At 54.5% G+C, this 13510-nt stretch overlaps 2 protein-coding genes across 2 annotated transcripts; both read left to right on the top strand.

Annotated features, from left to right (window-relative positions):
* The first annotated feature begins 257 nt into the window (after positions 1–257).
* LOC138918728 (ral guanine nucleotide dissociation stimulator-like) lies at positions 258–1754 on the top strand. Its single transcript, XM_070241714.1, has 2 exons — positions 258–558; positions 1428–1754. The coding sequence occupies exons 1-2, from the start codon at positions 340–342 to the stop codon at positions 1623–1625; spliced, it is 417 nt and encodes a 138-aa protein (XP_070097815.1). The 5' UTR covers positions 258–339; the 3' UTR covers positions 1626–1754.
* A 2355-nt stretch (positions 1755–4109) lies between these two features.
* On the top strand, positions 4110–9062 carry LOC138918761 (ral guanine nucleotide dissociation stimulator-like). Its single transcript, XM_070241835.1, has 10 exons — positions 4110–4121; positions 4398–4613; positions 4959–5062; positions 5579–5648; positions 6427–6495; positions 6939–7013; positions 7600–7632; positions 8006–8127; positions 8333–8424; positions 8759–9062. Exons 1-10 carry the CDS (start codon positions 4110–4112, stop codon positions 8818–8820), a joined length of 855 nt encoding a protein of 284 aa, XP_070097936.1. The 3' UTR covers positions 8821–9062.
* Positions 9063–13510: the final 4448 nt, after the last annotated feature.

Below are 13510 nucleotides of genomic sequence, written 5' to 3'. Positions count from 1 at the left end.
CCTCACCAGCACCGCCTCTGTCCAATTGGTAGGAGGAGCACTCAGGTAACACAGGGAAAGCCAACAGGGTTAGGCCACAACTGGATGCCACCCGCACAACAATTTGAGCCTCCTTGTGTGTCGGAGGGGAGTGAGAGAGGGACGGCGGTGCTGAGCGGGGACCCACCCTGGGCAGGAGCCATTTGCTCGGTGTTGGAAGCCTGGCAGTGTGTCGTGTTCCCCAGCCTAGGTAGTAGCTAGCAGGTCGGGAGAGTGGGTGCTGGGAACCAAGCTCCTCTACCCATAGGTTAGTCCCGAGCCCTCCAGGTGTCATCTCATTCCCTCCCTGGCTAGAGGTCTATGCAGATGCTGCTCGGTACCTCACCTGTGCTGGTGTTTCCTCCTGTGGCCAAGTCGAGGCAGGCCCCTCAGACCTCCCGGCCCGGCTCTCGGGCACTGTCTTTGCAGAGCTGCACGCAGGAGGGGGTGGAAGAGCTGACGGATGGCTTCGGGTACTCCATCTCCCTGGACAGGGACCAGCTGCACCGCGCCACCATCAATAACCAGGGCTGCTCTGAGGTGAGAGTGGGCACGGAGGGGTCTTCCCACCCAGGCCCCTGAGATGACCAGGGCAGGCCCAGAATCCAACCTCAAACTGCCGTTCTCCTGGGACCCTAACAGGGCTGTCCCCCATGAGTGTCCCACAGTCCCATTCCCAAAGGAATCTGGACTTCCGCTCCTCCCCACCAGCTGCATAGGAGGGTAGGAGGGCACTCTTTGCATTTTCCTAGGAAGATTAGAGAAAACGTTGATGTCGTTGTCACTTCCCAATAGGCCCTGAGTATCTTTGAATTTTGCCTTTTTTGGAAAATGAAACCTCGATAACAAGGGTCTCCAAACTCCCTTTAATGTAAAAGAAATAACCATCAGCGTGTTTGAAAGTCAAAGGGATTCTCAGAACGTGTCACTGCCCTGTACACTGTTTCCAGACCTGGGAGGGGTGAGGTGGCCGCATAACATTTCCCTCCGGGTCAGGGTCCGATGAAGCCTCAGGCAGTTAGAGGGGATGTCCCTCAGCCCTCACTTTGGGCGGTTCTCAGTTCTGAGCCACAGGACCTAGAGAAGCCACTTGGCATGCCAAAGCCTCTGTTCTCCTCTCTAGAGAGGGGTGTCTGTTGGGTGTTCACTGGGCTGGTGCTCTTCACAGAGGGAGCTCTGTTGTCCCTCAGCGAGCAAATGGCCTTGAGGGAGATCAATGTGGAGTCCTTCGCAGGACGAAAGTCAGATTGTACTTTGAGAGCGCAGAACTTTGCTGAGTTGGGACCCCTGTCTCTCCTGTCGCAGATGTCTGGGAGGGGCTAGGAGTTCCTGGGTCAGCTGCAGACCCCGATGACGCTGGTGGTTCGCAGTGGTGACCCTGACTCTGTGTCCCTCCTCGTCCCACCCAGAGTGAAGATGAGTCCACTCTGTCTGTCACTGAGGCCTGCAGGATGCGTGCCCTCCAGGCAGGCATGATGCAGAGGCTCTCAGAGACTGTGCTGCCAGCCTTCCCCAGCAGAGTCCTCTGCAGCGTCATCACCTCCCTCTGCAGCTACTCAGGCTCCAGCACAGCCCACCAGGTGCTGGACCAGCTGTTTCCCAGGTGACTGCCCGCCTCCTCCTCAGCACAGTGGTGACTCTGCCCACTGCCAGCTGTGTGTCTTGCCTTGGGAATGTCACCACATCTCTCTGAGCCTGAGTTGGCTCCTCTGAAACGTGGGGTGGGAGAGGATGAACTTGCTAGGCTTCTCCCAGGGATGAATGGGATCAGCCCTCCAGGTGCTGCCCTGGTGCCCGGCTCTGCAGAGAGGGTGGTGGGCCATGCTGTGGTTGCTGGTGGTGATTATTTCTCTGTCCCCCACGGAAAGTAGTCTTCCTCTCCCTTCACTGGCTTGTGGCTTTTTGAGTTTGGAAAAGCACCTGGAGAGCACCCTGTCAAGGAGTTTGAGATGCCATCCAGCTGGGCCTGGTGCTTGTCCTTGGTGTAGCCAATTAGGGATCTCTAGGGCCACAGAGGGGCCACAGGCCCACTCAGACACCCGGGGTGGTTCTGGTTGGAGGTCATTCAACAATGTCTATGAAGGACCTACTCTGAGCAGGACTTCTGGACACACTAAGTGTCACTCAGTGACTGAAGCAGACAGCCTCCCTGGCCCTCCCCTCTAATCTGAGAGTCACACAGTCACACTTGACATCATTCACAGGTCCCATCTACCCTCCATCCCGGGCGATGCCCTCATCCCCTTTGGGACACACGGAGGCAGCTTGGCCCATTGCGTGCGGGATGCTGGAGGACAGGACCACCTCCCAAAGTGAGTGGTCTTTGGGTCGAGAAGGACGGCCTCCTGTCTCTAGCAAACAGGGTGCGGGGAGAGGATGGAGGCTGTGGCCGGGTCAGGCCTGGGAGAACCCTGCATCTCACCCATCTTGTGATTCCCATGGGAGGGCTGAGTTCTGGTGGCTTCCACTCCGGCAGGACTGGACTCAAAGAGAGCTGTGCATGGGTCCCAGGCCCCTTGAGAATTGGAAGGGAGGCTGGGCTGCGTTGTCCCCTAGAGACCCACTCCCAGCAGAGTCCCAGCCCCTCCTGCCTCCCTTTCTCCACATCCACACCTTGTGAGCACCACCGCCAGGTCCATAGTAGGAGGTGTGTGAGCAAGCTGCTCCCAAATCTGCTGGAGTCTTCATTCCAGTGGCCCACATTCATGCAGGGCTTGGGTGGGCTGTGTCCAGACCCTTGGGGAGGAGAGTATCGGTGGGAACAAGAGACTCTCACAGACTCTGTGTTCAGCCTGCTGGATGAGCAGACCTGCCACAGCCAGGACAGCCAGCCAGGGCTCAGGGCTGGGATGGGGCCCTCCTCTGGAGGGGGAGGGTCTGGCACAGGGGCGCAGATGCTAACAAGAGTGCCTTGGGAGGGCGGTGTTTAAGGAAAGGCCAGGCCACTGACTCTCTGGCCCATCTGCCTCCACGCAGTGCTATCTATTTCCTGCTGGGAACCTGGCTGGGCCAAGGGCAGGATTGCAGGGAGCCCCTGCGGTTTCCCGCTTGGACCCTGCAGCTGGCCACTCTGAACGTCAGCTCTGGTGGCTCCCACGCGGAGGGCCATGCCTACCTTCTGCCAGGCCACCTGGAGCATCTCAAGGCCATTGAGGCCGAACGGAGAGGTGAGGGGACTGGAGTCTGGGAAGACTGTCTGTGTTGAGGTTCATGGGCTAGCGTTCCCTTAGAGGCAGTGGAGCCCTTCCTATCTTTGGAAAGGCACAGAAACCGTCAGGTGTGTGGGTGAAACTTTCTCTTTATCCTGCTCCAGAGCCAGTTCCAAAGCTCCTGCCACTTCCAGAGCCAGAGCCAGTGCCATCCCCCGGGCTGGAGCCAGCTGCACCTCCAGTCTCACCACGTGTGGTAGAGCTGGAGCCAGCAGCCCCTGAGTCGGCCACTCCAGGACCAGAGCAAGGGCCATCATTAAAGGCAGCTTCAGAGCCCAGCTGCCCCTGGGCCGTGACCACCGAGGACCAGCTGCGGGAGGAGAAGCCGAACATCTTGGACTTCCCTCCCCAGCTGGTGGCAGAGCAGCTGACGAGGATGGCTGCGGTGAGCAGAGGAGCTCACTTGGCGGGTGGCCCCTGCCTTCCCGGTGCCATGAGCCGCCCCACACCTGCCATTCCCTGCTAGGGATTCCGATGATCTGGGTCCAAATCCCTGCTCCCTCCCTTATCAACACTGTGACCTGGGCAGCTTTCTTTCTCCCCAAGCCTTCGCTGTCCCCTAGCGAACAGGGGACGGTAGAGACGGACACTCAGCACCTGCTGTACAGGGTGGCTGTGCCGATGAATGAGGTGGGAGAGAGTGGAAGGTGGGCAGAGTCTGGCCCTTTGGTGGGGGATGGGCACTCACTGAAGTGCTGCCAGGTCCTTGGGTGGATCCCCCATCTGCGCAGGTGGCCCGGACAGCCTCAGCACTTATCAGGAAGGTGATGTGTATTGACTCCAGTGGAGACAGTCAAACAAAGCTGGGGGTTGTCCCTGCCTCGGGGGGAATGTGCATGGGAATGGGGAGTGGGACATGAGGGGCACTGGGATGGGTGGATGATGGCCCTTCTGGTGGGCATGTGTGGGCTGCCTTCTGGAGCTTGGAGGAAGTGAGACAGGGCTGGGAGCAAATGTCCCCTCCCTTCCCCACAGTCCTGAGTCCGGGGTCATCCTGGACTGGGTGCATTCAGTGGACACAGACAAAACCCAGGGACTCCCACAAGCCTCAGGCCACATGCTCTGCTTCCTGAGCTCCAGTTCTGATCTCACCCTGCCTGGGCCTATGGGGGACTGTGGACGCCGAGCTGGGCTGCGGCAGGACCGGGTGACACTCCGAATCTTCTGCAGGAGCTGTTCAAGACGTTGGTGCCCGCCCACTGCCTCGGCTCCATCTGGTCCGAGCGCGACAACAGGGAACGAGAGTACCTGGCACCCACCGTCCGTGACACTGTGATGCACGACAACGCCGTGGCCAATTGCATCCTCGTCACCTGCCTTGGGGACGCGAGCATGACAGCACAGGACAGGGCCAGGGTGGTTGAGGTGTGGATCAGGGTGGCTGAGGTAAGCCTTGGCACGCCCCGTCTGGATGCGTGAGAATTGCCTCTTGTTTCTCAGCTCTCAGGATTGAAGTCTGGGGTCTTAGTCCCTGGACTGTCCCTTGACCCTCATGCCAGGGCCACGTTGACCTTGACTTGAGGTCCCAGTGGGGACAAGCTCACTTCCTCCCTTGTGCTGAGCTACAAATCCTTGTGCCTGGCAGTGTTACTCGTCGGGTGGCAGGTGTGCCCTCCCTGGCTTCCCTGGACATGTGTCTCCTCCAGGACAGGGGAAGTCCATGAGGGGACAGAAACCAGAGGCAGCAGAGCTTCAGCTCCCCCTCACGGCTCCATCTCTTCGCTTCCCCAGGAGTGCCGAGGCCTCGGGAACTTCTGTTCCCTCCACACAATCCTTTCTGCCCTGCAGAGCCCTGCCATTGCCCGTCTCCAAGACACCTGGGGACAAGTTTCCAGGTGGGTAGTGGGTGGTCTGCTCTCCAGCCAAGCACCATGAGGGTGAGGTGGCCCAGGCAGCCTGATTTGGGCCGGCATGTCCCCCAAAGTCAGCTGAGACCACCTGGGAGACAGCGAACGCCGGGCACAGGGACTGACCTGGGTGCTGGGTCTCTGAGTCTCTCAGCGCCCTTAGGCCAGCAGTTCCGTCCCAGGGATTCATTTCCTTCCAGACCAGATCCTGGCTTGAGCCCAGGTGGAGATTGTCAGGTGTTTCCTTTGCAGCAACAGAAGCCTCTATGCAGCTGAAACCAACACTGTTCCAAAGAGATCTGTTTGGGACATCTGGGAATGGAGGCCCCAAGGGACAAGAGGAGAGGCCCCTCCGCAGTCCCATGGGGACCTTAGAGCTCAGAACACCCCAGCGAAATCCCTCATCCAGGCCCCAGGCAGTTTGGATCTGCTGGGTTCTCAAACAAATGGGACTTGCCATCAAGCATCCCACAGTTTTTCTTTCTTTCTTTCCCCACCCCGCAGGGAGAGTTCTCGAACCTGGAAGAAGTGGGTCAGGAGAGAGAAACGCGTGAGCAGGGAGCTGCTGGTGCAGGTAACCTGGAGGCTGGAGATCTGGAAGGAGGCCAGAAGGAGGGGGGAGGGGAGCATGCCGAGGGGATCCTAGGAGGTGAGGCTATGGCAAGGCTCGGCCCAGGCTGGGGGTCAGAGAGCCCCGTGAGGGTGGGGCAGGCCGGGGCCACTCGGCCAGGTCCCCCAAGACACCCTGCCCTCCCCCTCCCTGTCTGTTCAGCTGGGGTCTGGACGCACCCCTGGAGTCCAGAGGTCGGGGCCTTGGTCAGATTTGGAGCCAGGGCTGGGATGAAGGCAGCGGGGACAGGGCCTGTAGCTGGCACGGGGAGCAGCCTCTCCCAGTGGGTCCTTGAGCCAGTCGCTGCCCCTCTGGGGGCCTCCGTCTCCTCCTCTGGGAAGTGGAGGGAAATGATCAGCGGTGCAGGCCTCCCAGCGGGGTGCTACCATCCAAGGGAGGACAGGAACGGGAGGAGATTGGTGCCGGCTCCTCCTCGAGAGGTGAGGGCAGAGCAGTGATGACACGCAGATGACTCTGAGTCCTCAGGAGACTCCTGGAAGCAGGTGACGTTCTCCTCACACTTTTCAGCTGAGGAAAGAGGGCCAGGGAGGCCTGGGCAGGCCCAAGGTCACACAGGACTGAGTCCTGGAGCTGGGACTGGTCTAGAATCAGAGCACCCTGGAGGTGGGAGCAGCAGAGGCAGCAGGGGACCGGAGCCGATGGCCAGGGTCTGAGATCAGGGGCCTTGGGGGACATGCGGAGGGGAGTATGGGCGCACTGACCCTGTCCTCGGCCCCGACAGGAGGCGACCTCCGTGTTAAAGACTGCAGAGAGGGCCCGCCAGGGAGCCCAGGAGAGGCAGCGGCAGCAGGTGAGGGTGACTGTGGGGGAGGGGCCCAGGAGTCAGAGGAGAGGGGGCTCCCCCTCCCAGCTGGAGACCTCCCTCAGGAGAGGGGCCTTCCTCCTCAGGCGAATCTGCTGTGGCTGCCAAGCATGACGGGCCTGCAGTGGCAGTGAGCAGGAGGAGGCCTGGAAGGGCTGGCAGCAGGGCAGATTTGGGGTGGGGAAGGGCAGGGGCCACTGCCCCTGGGAGGGGCCAACAGCCAGCCCTGGGACTTGACTGATGGAGTTTGGTGTTCCTGGAGGGGAGCGGGGGAGGGAATTGTGTGTGTTGGGGTATCCCGAGGATCCTAGGCTGCTCTGTGTGGGAGCGTGGGGTGGGCAGGAGGCTGGGCTGAGGGGTTTCAGGGGAAGGTTCATGGGGGCACCTGAGAGCGGGAGCTCATCACCATGCCCATCCCGATGGCGGCACAGGGTGTCATCCCCTCCCTGGTGACGATCTTCCGTTCCCTGGAGCTGCTGGACGCTACGATGGAGGATTATGTGGAGGTGAGTGAGCCTGGAGGTGGGTCCGGGGGCTCAGGCTCCTGAGGGTGGGGAGGAGAGAGTCCTGTCCTGAGCCCTGAGCTCTCTGCATTTGGCAAAGGTCCTCTCAGCAGGGCCTCCAGGCTCATGTGGGAGTTGGGGTGTCAGGCCCATCTCCCCAGTGGGTGATGCAGGCTCTGCATAAGCCACCGTCCAGGTTCCCTGGGCTGCTGAGGCTCAGAGCTGCCTGACTGTGTGGCCGCAGGAGGTGGTGTCTGAGCTGGACTCAGCCTCTCCCTCTGACCCTGCCAGTGAGGGAAGAGAAGTCGGGCCCCTCCCAGTCAGGAAGCACATCAGAGGCTGAGCTGTCCCTTCCTGCCTGAGGCCTGAGTCTCCCCACGTGTCATCAGAGAGGGTTGGGTCACAAGGTCTGTTGCCTCAGTTGCTCTGCGCCCCCTGCTCTGGAGCCCAGAGACTGGCCCAGGTCCAAGTCCGGGCTCTGGATGGGCCTGCCCACTGGCAGTAGTGCAACATTGCAAGAGGTGTGGACGGGGGCTAGTGCTGGCCCAAGGGGGCTGTTTCTCATGGACTGCGGCTGTCTGCTTTCCAGGGCAATGTGCTCAACTGTCGGAAATGGAATGAGGTAAGCGGCTGCGGCCTCCCGGTGGGGAGGGTGGGGGTTGGAAATCAGAGACCCCCCGTCAGTGGGCAGGACCCCCTCTGGCCCAATCCCCAGGGTGGAACCTTTATTTGCACAGTTCGATATACAGAGCTAGGGATCCTATGGCATTGGCGGGTGGGGGAAGGGCTGGCATCAAAGACTCCTTCCTGGAGGAGGAGCTATTTTGGGCCAAGTGTGAGAGCAGGCAAGCCCTGACTGGAATCGCAGGGAGGGAGGGTTCCCAAGTGGGCAAAGGCCCCAGACTGGCCCCTTGCCCCCTTCCTCACCCCCTCCACGAGCCCTGCAGGGTCCCCCACTCAGGCCCTGTGGGCATCCTGTGCTTGCTCTGTCCTAGCAATTCAAAATGATGGACGAGATCGAGCTGCTCCAGGAGGCTGCAAATCTGTACACCGTGCAGCCCGACGAGCACTTTGGGGCCTGGTTCCAGGCCGTGGAGCCCCTGAGCAAGGAGGAGAGGTGAGTCGGGTCAGGAGTTGGGGGAGGGCAGGGCAGCCTCTCTCTGCTGACCAGCTCCAGAGCCCATGGCCGTTGCTCCATGGTCAGCCCCTGATCTGATTGCATGGCGACCCCTGCGGCCCTTCGACCCCAGCTGCTGGCAGGCTCCAGGATGCACATGTGATGTGTGGCTCCTGAGAGCTCCCAGCTCCGCTCTGTCCTGTAGCTACAGCCTGTCCTGCCAGCTGGAGCCCCGATACCACTGGGTCAGAAAGATTCGACTCTTCTTCAAAGGCAAGAAGAACCGCTCAGGCCAGAGTGAGTGTCCAGACCGGCAGTGGCTGAAACCATGGGCTCAGGAAACATTCAGGCTGAGCGTGGGCCTGGGGAGGCAGACAGCTGGCCCTGGGTTCCAGCTCCACTGCTGAGCAGTCCCGTCCTGGGCGATTGCACTCACGTTTCTGGGACTGGTTTCCTCCTCTGTGAAGTGGGTGACGCTAAATATCAGCCCCTGTGTCAGGGACAGATGGGGTGCTCTTGGCTGACTGAGCACTGAGCACAGGGCTGGAGCACAGAGCGCAGTGGGGGCCGGGATGGGGTGTGCACTGTGGTTCCAGGGCAGGCCGCTCAGGAAATGCCTCTCTTTCTCCAGACACCAGACCCCCAACCAAGGGCCCAGTGGTGGTGGTCGATGACCCTCCTGAGACCAGCTGAGCTACAGCGGGGACACAGCGTTGACACTCGGGGTGCACAGGGCCACCTCCCCTGATTCTGATGAGGAGAACTTTGTGATCCGTTTCTTGGGGTTCCCTGTTGGCCACGAGGGAAGGCACCAACCCCTCTTCCCCCTCCCCCCTTTTGCCCAGCACCTATTTCCCTATTTGGCGGGGCCATATTTTGTTGTCAATGGTAAATGCTCCGTTTGAGTATTATATTAAATTGTTGCTTCTTTCTAATCCTGGGAGTGGAGGTGTGAGTCTTTCGCTCGCAGCGCTCATGGAAACCAGATCCAGAAACTCACATTCCTCCTCGAATTTAGAAATCTCCCAGAGTGAGCGGCTCAGTTTATGTGGAGAAGGGAGAAGTGCCAGTCCCCTCCCTGGCTACTGAAGGACGTGCCCAAGTGCCCCTCCCGCCGAGGACAGGATCATTGCAGTGTGGTTCACCCTGTCCAGGAGCAGAGATGGCCCCTCCGACCTCTTGGGACTAAGCGGTTGGAGGTGTTTTCTCAGGCAGAGCCACAACCACTAAGCTGGGCGTGTCTGTCAAACTAGCACGTGCCTGTCCCTAGCACACGTCCTGCCCAGGACAGTGGCTGCCTTTCGACACTCTGCCAGAAGAGGGAACATTTTCCCGGTTTCTCTTGCACACAGATTAGGACCTTGTTTTCTGATTCAGTCTCCGCAATGGCTTCAGCTCTAAGTGGGGAAAATACCGTCAAAAGCTCAAAACGTGCACATAGAGAGGACGAGGCCAGAGGAAGGTCCTGTGGACATGGACCATGGGCAGGCAGGACTCTTCCTTCTCGGGCCCACTAGGGGCTCCCTGTTCACCTCTGACCTAGACTGGATCCCCCTGGGCTTCTGGTCCCTGACTCCGAATACCATTTCCTGCTTGTTGCCTATCCAATGGGAAAGCTGTGGGATGCAGCTTTTAGGGCCTCAGCCAGGTCTCCCTCCATAAACCTAGTGCTCCCAACAATCTGTTCCAGAAAATATAACCAGAGTCAACACTTTCCAACTCATCTTATGAGCCCAGCAGTACCCTAAAAGCAAAACTAGAGTTTAAAAGTAGGGAAAACTTGAGAACAGCAAGTCTCAGAAATGAGCTGTTACTGTCTTCTACAAATATTAGAAAACTGAAGCCAACAATGTAAAACAATCATACACCAGGACAAAGAGGAAATTTATTCAGGTATGCAAGGTTGTATCAGCATTCCAAAATCAAATCAATGTGATCCACCCTGTCACAGGCTAAAGGAGAAATTTATACATATCTGTCAGTTGATATGGGGGGGCAAGTCATCAAATAGTACATATTAGATATGTCAGGTTCTTTTTCTATCAATTGCACCTCATTAAAGCTCTTACAAAAATGAACATAGATATAGATATAGAATTTACACTTTCACAAACTTTTAGAAAATGGAACAGAGACCTAAATGTAATGCAAAACAATACAACTTCTAAAAAGATTATGCAACAAACTCTAAGTGGACTCGAATCTGGAATTATGTTATTAAGATACAAACTGAAAATGTAATCTATGAAAAAAAACTGATGTTAGACTTTATTTATTATTTTGGTAAGGAAGGTTGACCCTGAGCTAACATCTGTGCCGATTTTCCTCTATTTGGCCTGTGGGATGCTGTCACGGCATGGCTTGACAAGCTGTGTGTAGGTCTACACCCAGGATCCGAACCTGTGAACCCCAGGCTGCCGAAGTGGAGTGCGTGAACTTCACCACTGTGCCAGCGGGCTGGCCCCAAGCTAGACTTTATTAAATTAAAAACTCCTGCTTTGTGGAAGGCAAAATCGATCAGTCAAAGGACAAATTACAGACTGGCAGACGATATTCGCAAAACAGATATATGATAAAGAAAATATGTCCAAGATATATGTAAAGAATTCTTAAAAGTCAACCACAACAGGGGGCTGGCCCCGTGGCTGAGTGGTTACGTTCGCGCGCTCTGCTGCAGGCATCCCAGTGTTTCGTTGGTTCGAATCCTGGGTGCAGACATGGCACTGCTCGTCAAGCCACGCTGAGGCAGTGTCCCACGTGCCACAACTAGAAGAACCCACAATGAGAAATATGCAACTATGTGCTGGGGGGCTTTGGGGAGAAAAAGGAAAAAATAAAATCTTCAAAAAAAAAAAGTCAACCACAACAAAAAAATAAACAATCTTATTGAAAAATGGGCAAAAGACCTGAATATATCCCTCACCAAAGAAGACATATAGATGGCAAACGAGCCTGAGGACAGACAACCACCGCCACAGGTCATTCGGGAATTTCAAATAAAACCTCAATGAGACACTTCTACACACCTATTAGAACTGATAAATGCAGGAAACTGACAATACCAACTGCACGTGAGGATGTGGGGCAAAGCAAACTCTCATTCATTGCGATCTGGAAAGCAAAATGGTACAGCCATATCAGAAGACAGTTTGGCAGTTTCTTACAAAGATGAGCATAGTCTTACCACACAATCCAGCAACTGCATTCTTAGGTATTTACCCAAGTAATTTGGAAATAGGTTTACAAAACACCTGTGGGCTAATATAGATAGTAGCTTTATTTATACTTTCTAAGCACTGGAAATGACCAAGATGTTCTTCAATAGGTGAGTGGAGAAAGAACCGGGGTACGGCTATAAAATGCATTATTATTATTTAGTGATAAAAGGAAACAAAGCATTAAGTCACAAAAAGACATGAATGAATTTTAACGCTTATTTCTATGTGAAAGAAGCGATCTGAAGAGGCTATTGTAGAACACCAATTTTATGTCATTCTAGAAATGGCAAATGTATAGAGACAATAAAATGTCAGTAGTAGCACGGTCTTCATGGAAGAGGAAGGAGAGTCGAATGGATAAAGCACAAGGGATTTTTTAGTGCAGTGAAACTCTTCTGCATAATACTGTAAATATGGACAAAACCTTAGATAGTTATCAAAACTCTGAATTTTACAGCACAGAGAGTGAAACAATGTGTGCAAACAAAAAGCCACGTATGTGTCCAAGAAAATTCCCGAAGTGAATGAAAACTGTGGAAAAAATCTAACTGTATTACAAATGTATGAAACAGTCTGAATGAAGGGAGTGGGTGAAAAGGTGCAGAAATATGTAATTTGGGAAGTGAGTCGAGTCTGTAAAACTGAAGATGAAAGAAACTGTGCAGACGCACTGTATTGTAGCTGATAAAGTTGTGACCCGGGGGGTATTGTTAACAATGCTGATACTTCTATCCATGTGGACTGAAAATGAGCAGATAAGTAAATGGACAGTGAACAGTGGGCACAAGGTTATTATTTGGAGTAGGAGTTTACAGATAAGCAAGGAGAAGAGGCTAGAATGATCCACGTGGTGATAGAGTTGGAGACATCAGTGTGAACTTACTTTAGCTGAACATAGACACAGAAGGCTGTGTATAGATATATTTATAGGTGTTTGAATACACACAGGCTACTACACACAGATATATTTCCCTGCTATGTCCGCTGAAAGAACCTAATGCCCTGACAGCTGCAAACACACCTGGTACCCAGGTCTTAATTCTAATACCACAGTCCAACAAAAGGAAACAGGGCTCCTTGTAGAAATAACCAATTCTAGGATTCGGGAAGGAAATGTAAGAAAATGAGACTAAAGTGTCATTCAACATAAGAAAGTCATGAAATGCTACTCAAAAAAAGCCAAGAATGCTGGGGGGACGCCAAAGGGACACATCGACTAACTGAAGGAGCTTTCAATCGCCAAAGCTGGAACAACCTGAGCAACAAAATAAATAAAGTTGTTGGATTATAATCCGGAGAATGTATGAATATCAATACTGTACCAATGTAAATAACTGAATAATAAGGAAATGAAAAGACACAAATCTCCTGTGCGGGAGAATACCAATGATTCACTCGGACATTCTGCTCTAAAGGAGGTCGAGGCTAACTCTCCGCTTCTTAGGCACGGGCTGCACAGACAAAAGTCCCTACAAAGGGCACGGTGTGGACAGAGGGGACAGAGTGACTGCGCAGGGGAGACATCTGACAAATGCTGCCTCAGCCAGGTGACCAACATTAACATCAATGGGGGGAAGTCACAGGGAGAGCATGGACCCTTGAAATGATGAGATGGAAATTGCAATTTACCTCTCTGATCTTCTTGCCCCAAATCCATAATCCCAATCTAATCATGAGAATAAAACAGACAAATTCTGTTGGAGAACATTTTACGAAACACCTGACCATTACTCCCTAAAACTACCAAGTTCTTCAAGAACAAGGAAAGCCCGAGAACCTGTCACAGCCAGGGGAGGCTAGGCAGAAAGGACTAAATGTAGTGTAGGATAGCAGACAGGATGTGTTCATAAGAGCAGAAACTGCGAGCGGAGCTGAGGGAAACTCTCTGTACTATCACAGCAAGTTTTTGTAACTGTACAACTGTTCAAAAAATAAAGTGAATTAAAAATCAGAGTACTAGCGAAATGCAAAATACCTGGAAACCATGAGTTCTGAACATGTCTCCAGGCTCCATTATGCGCCCTGCACAAGCACTGTCACTACAGTCACATTCTTCATGAAATAGGATAATGATACCAAATTCATAGTTTCTGGGAGATTTAAATAATGAATATAACATTTCTGGCATTGTTTCTAGTAAAAATTCACTACTTAATGGAAAAATT

The sequence above is a fragment of the Equus caballus genome, chromosome 18, assembly GCF_041296265.1.
Source record: "Equus caballus isolate H_3958 breed thoroughbred chromosome 18, TB-T2T, whole genome shotgun sequence".
In the NCBI taxonomy this organism is placed as follows: Eukaryota; Metazoa; Chordata; class Mammalia; order Perissodactyla; family Equidae; genus Equus; species Equus caballus.
This window is presented reverse-complemented; position numbering and strand designations above follow the sequence as displayed.

Bases quoted from the DNA above. Each gene is read 5' to 3' on its own strand.
- LOC138918728 (XM_070241714.1), top strand. From the start codon at position 340: ATGCAGATGCTGCTCGGTACCTCACCTGTGCTGGTGTTTCCTCCTGTG. The intron at 559-1,427 runs GTGAGAGTGGGC...CGTCCCACCCAG, and splicing joins ATAACCAGGGCTGCTCTGAG to AGTGAAGATGAGTCCACTCT.
- LOC138918761 (XM_070241835.1), top strand. The intron at 5,063-5,578 runs GTGGGTAGTGGG...CCCACCCCGCAG, and splicing joins ACCTGGGGACAAGTTTCCAG to GGAGAGTTCTCGAACCTGGA. The intron at 7,633-8,005 runs GTAAGCGGCTGC...GCTCTGTCCTAG, and splicing joins ACTGTCGGAAATGGAATGAG to CAATTCAAAATGATGGACGA.